This window comes from Penaeus chinensis, chromosome 33, assembly GCF_019202785.1.
Source record: "Penaeus chinensis breed Huanghai No. 1 chromosome 33, ASM1920278v2, whole genome shotgun sequence".
Classification (NCBI taxonomy): Eukaryota; Metazoa; Arthropoda; class Malacostraca; order Decapoda; family Penaeidae; genus Penaeus; species Penaeus chinensis.
Genome location: NC_061851.1, coordinates 7,332,399 through 7,337,398, shown reverse-complemented (window position 1 = coordinate 7,337,398; position 5,000 = coordinate 7,332,399). Strand labels below are relative to the sequence as shown.

The 5,000-nt window shown below is 48.3% G+C and overlaps 1 protein-coding gene across 9 annotated transcripts in view; it reads right to left on the bottom strand.

Annotated features, from left to right (window-relative positions):
- The window catches only part of LOC125042992 (early endosome antigen 1-like), a 92,110-nt gene that overhangs the window by 63,956 nt on the left and 23,154 nt on the right, over window positions 1-5,000 (bottom strand). For 7 of the 9 annotated variants that reach the window (XM_047638906.1, XM_047638908.1, XM_047638907.1 and 4 more), the window contains exons 4-5: window positions 4,388-4,524; window positions 198-557 (exon numbers count right to left, since the gene is read on the bottom strand). The exons of the other annotated variants lie outside the window; for them this stretch is intronic. In XM_047638906.1, coding sequence (XP_047494862.1) covers window positions 198-557; window positions 4,388-4,524 — 497 coding nt within the window. The remainder of the gene's footprint in view (window positions 1-197; window positions 558-4,387; window positions 4,525-5,000) is intronic. 9 annotated transcript variants of the gene reach the window in all.

Genomic DNA, 5,000 nt, shown 5'->3' with positions numbered 1-5,000 from the left:
AACACACTTCCGCCACACCTCCTCTACTACTGCTGTCTGCTGTGTGTCTCTCTCAACATATACCTGCAGCAGCGTGCCCAGTGTGTGGTTTACACTCAGTAACAACCTCTACAAGCTTGTTAGTGTGTGCTCACCACCTGCGCAGGAGGGGTGGGCGAGCATGTTGTGACGTCATCGCCCCAGCAGCCACGACTTACTTGCGTCTTGGCTTTGCGCTCCCGTTCCTGCAGCACCTGGAGGAGGCGCGAGTCATCGGTGGGCGGAGGCGTTACGAGGGAGGCGCGGGAGCCCCAGCGAGAGCCTGAGAGGCCGCCCCCGATGAGGCCCCCTCCGGCCAGGCTCGCCGCCCCTGCCGCAGCCTCCCTGGCCATAGCCACCTCCCCCTCCAGGAGCCCCACCTCGCGCTCCAGGGACAGTATGCGCGCGTCCTTGGTCTCCAACAGCGCCGTCAGCGTGGCCGAAGTGCCGGCATCAGCAGCGGGGCCGTTGAGCCCCCAGGCCCCCCCGAAGCTATGGTCGTGCTCGCGCCGCAGCCGCTCCGCCGCCTCCAGAGCCTCCTGCAGCCACACCCACACCCGTCAACCGCAGGCACCACTACTGCCGCACCCATCAACCGCAGGCACCATCAACACTACTGCCGCAAGTCCGCGGCCAACACTACCCGGCTTGCTCACCACACAACAATCTCTGAGTGTCGCGAGGATGAGGAACGACTTCGCGTCTTGGAATGTGCAAGCACTCGGTTTGACAGTGATTTGCTTCCTTTAAATGAAGGAGTGAGGCTGAGTCTCTATTCGCCGGGCATTTCCAGCCCGTCCAGTGTAATCGACATTCCAAGACCGTCTTTAATGAAAATCGAGTGTTCCAGAGCTCTCCGACATGCAGAAGCTGTAGCGTGGTGCTGTGGGCGTCCTCGGTGTGGCGAGGACGCACTACAGAGAAATGGCTTCGACGGCCGGGCGGTCACCCACACATGGACACTGCCACTGTTACTCCCTCGGTCACGCAGGAGTCATCAGACGGTCGCCTCGGCTGTCGAGTGTGAACACATTTTCTCTTGGCAATGCACAGTGAAAGAAAAGCCGTTGTGGTCACGTGATGTCGTAGGGTGTCACTCTACCCCTTCGTGTCTAGAAACCCTCGCGGTCCCACAGAGTCCCTACGAATCTCAGTCTAAATCGCTCAACACACGATACAGGGCGGATTATGCTAATGTCTGAGTCTCAAGATGTCTTTGTTGCTGAGGTCACGAACTGCAAGTTGTCTTATGACGTAACCACAAAGATGCTCGTGAAAGTCAAGAGGATGACAAGACCGTTGCCTCAGTCACCAGTCTCAATGACAGCTGCATTGACCTTGCGAGAACATCAGGCAGGTACCTCGAATCACGCAGGGTCAACCAGTCAAAGTTGCCTGGGTCAAACGAGGTCACCACCCGGTTGAATTTTGGTGAAATAAGGGTCACGAGATGCTCAACAACACACACATTTTCGCCTAGTAAAAGCTGAACACATCAAGTCTAGCCTTATCATTAAAAACAGGACGGTACATGCAGGCAGGGGTAAGTGACAAGCGGAGTTTCCTTACGTTAAACATGGACTATCACGAATGATCTAGAGAAGGGCAGTTTTTAACTTTTATATAGATGTTTAGAACACTAGACTGGGCGACGCTGTTGGCTGGCTCTTAGTGCAGTGCAGTTTCAAAGTTGTTGTTACACTACAGATGAAGCTTCTACCATGACAGACGCACAAATGAAAAATCAATAGCTAGTCGGATTTTAGAAATGCTTCTAACGACAGTGGTTTGCTGTCTTTTTTTTTTTAAGTGAAAATGTTTTAAAACAACAAAGACAGAAATATATATATATATATATATAGAAATAGACTAGTAAACACAAGAGGACTGGCGGCATACTCTGAATCCAATGCAGTCCCTTATAGTTCTGAAATGCACTTAACAATGAGCAGGCATCTTAGTATATAATGACAGAATTTCACAAAAAAGGAAGAGGGAAATTTGGCTCATTGGCAGCCGGACAAGTGTTAGAGAACAGGTGTTCAGAGGAGGGAATACTAGAGCAGTGAGTAGAGAGGCAGATGTAACAGTTATATAGCAAATTGAAAGTCAGAAGGCTATTATCAGAGAAAGTGGGTGTGAGAGGGTATACTATATGCAACTAATCTTAAAGTTTAGTAGGGATTTATATCAGGTTATACCCTAGAGTGAGAGAATGATTTTTAGTCTCTTCGGATGGAAGTCACTTCTCTTTTTTTTCTCTTGTTTTTATTTTTGAAGCCTTTTTTTATATGCGAGTTTTGACATGTGTGTGTGTTTAGGACCTTAATCCTTCTCTCTGTTGGTCTAGTGGTGGGTGGGTGTGGGTGTGGCAGCACAAGTCTACATAAACCCGAGTACATATCTACATCTACCCTCAGGGGAAGATCTCCTCTACCCAAGGTGGAAAACGTGATACCTGCAACGCCGTACTCTCACCCCAGCTTTAAACCCAGCGGCCGGGGAGAAAGTGGGGTGGAACACTCTTAACGTGGAAGATAAATTTCCACGACTTAACTCTGGCACATACTAGCTTCTGGGGATTAGTTACAGCAACGGGGCGCCGAGCGGGCAACGACGGTTTACTTTACGCCGCTAGAATTACACTATTTTCTTAAGCTGGTGAGGAAAATAAGTTCTGTCAAAGGAAAAAGGCTTGCCACTACTCGGTCGATCTAGTCAGGAACTTGTCCTATAAAAAGGAAACATTTCGCTAGCGAGCTCTATACAAATCAAATAAGGGCTTTTCTGAATGTTACCCGGAGTGCACTTTTTATATTGATTTCGGTCTTGTCACCAGTTTATTCCAATATTTGTTTCCGAAGGAAATATTTGTTGAATTCGGAGTGAAAATGTTATCTAATATACTTGGCAACTGCCATGATCTAATTCATCTTTTTGTGTAAAAATCTGGTTATGTTTCCATCTATCTATCTACCTATCATTATATATATTTTCTTCATAAATCTTGGGAATATGGGTTAAAGTTACTATAATGACGATTTTCACATTTGACCGATGGGCACGCGACAACGCCTGAACACACTGAACAACTTCGAAAAAGAGGAGAAGTAAGATACATTCCTTATTTATTCATTCCTATTAATTTTCCAAACTCCGCATCATCTCCCTGAACCGCAAAAAAATGAAGAAGAAAATAATAATAATAATAATAATAATAATAATAATAATAATAATAAATAATAACAATAACAATAAAGACCGGCAGATACAAAAAACAAGAAATAAATAATGAAAAATACCGGCAGACAGAGGCAAGGACGGAGCGCGTCGGCGGCTCCCACGGCCTGAGGCTCTGAGCACCGAGTACAGACAGGTATCACGTGCAGGATGTTCCTCCTTGAGCCCCGCAGGAGCAAAGGGCCTTCCCAGGAGAGTTCATGTGCAGGACTATACTCGGGTAAAGTCTACTTGGTCCCGGGCACGAGTCTCCCATTGCCCGGGCACTTGTCAACCCTCACCACGAACACTGCCAATGTGTCGGTCAGTCAGTCACGTCATGAGTGTCATGTGTTGTGAACTTGGGGCTCGGATAGACCGTCTAGAGTGCTGTGTGTCACCGCATGATTACGAGGCTCAGTTAGTTCAGTGACATGGTCTAGGAGATGAAAAGCATAAGCATTGTGTTAGGTCTTATCAACGCTTGTGATCAGTAAGGAAAACTTTCGATATATATGTATCTTTTAATTTGATCTATTTTAACTATTATCTTATGAATTCTTTAAACTTTTTTTTGGCTGGCATGGAGCAATCCGGAGAGTTTATTATGACTTAAATGGCCGAGTTTTATCCTTATTCGCCTTGATTATGTCTTTAAAACCCAAATAACAGTTTTTTTTTTACAAGTATCGCGGGCGGCCTCCAGCCTTGTGAACATTTGTATGGGCGTCTGACTGGTGGCGGGTCGTGGGCGTGGTGGGCGTGATGTGGTGCGCTGGGGTGGGGGTGACCAGGCTGGCGGGGGGGGCGGACTCGCGGCCCGGGCTGCTCTTAGTGACGGCGGACCATGGAAGTGTGGCCAGGTCGGACCAGGTCTCGTTCAGCGTCTAAAAGGACGTCTTTTCCCTTATATATGGAACACATATATCTCTTATATGCTTTTTTCTTTTCTCTCCTCCAACGCCCCCAGTTTAAATTGCAAATACCCCTGAAAGAGGGAATCCAAGGGGGAGGGCGAGGGCACACTGCGCGGGGGCTCCTGTGCATGGACAGCGCCCTCGGGAAGCCCAGCGGGAGAGAGAGAGAGAGATCTGAGGGCGGCCCGACCTAGCTACACCACCTCGAGGAGCGGACACAACGGCCTACTCACCTGCCGCAGCTTTTGGTTATCGTCTTCCCGCTGGCGTAGGGTGTCCTTCACGCGGTCCAGCTCATTCTGGGTCTCCACCAGGCGCGCCCGCGTCTGTTCCAACTCTACTGACCCTTCCTCATCTATATTTTTATCACCTATAACAACATGCAACAGCGCCATCAATGTTTTGGGCAGAGGCGAGGCGCAACACCATCGACACTCAACAACGGCCACGCGCGCTACTACATCTGGGAGAGGGCACAGCCAGCGGGTGGGGGAGGGACATTCTGCTTCGTCGCTCGGTTAAGGATACGGGGCAGACAAACAGGGGTTCTCCAAAGACTGGCATTTGTAACTACTAAATAAGGGGTAATATAAAAAAGAGACGTTAATTGACTAGCATTACACATAATGTAGGCTCGTGGGAAACCCACCGAACACTTATAAATGATTAATTCATAAAAAAAAACCCATGTCGTCAGTAATTCCAGGGTTGAGGAAAATTCTTCCAGCCCGCTTTCTGTGCCCGCCCCCAAACTACTGTCTCTGTCCAACAACTCTTATGAAAGAGACCTGCAAATGTGATCGGAATGCTTGCCATATTTACTAAAGTTACTCCTCCAATAAAAAA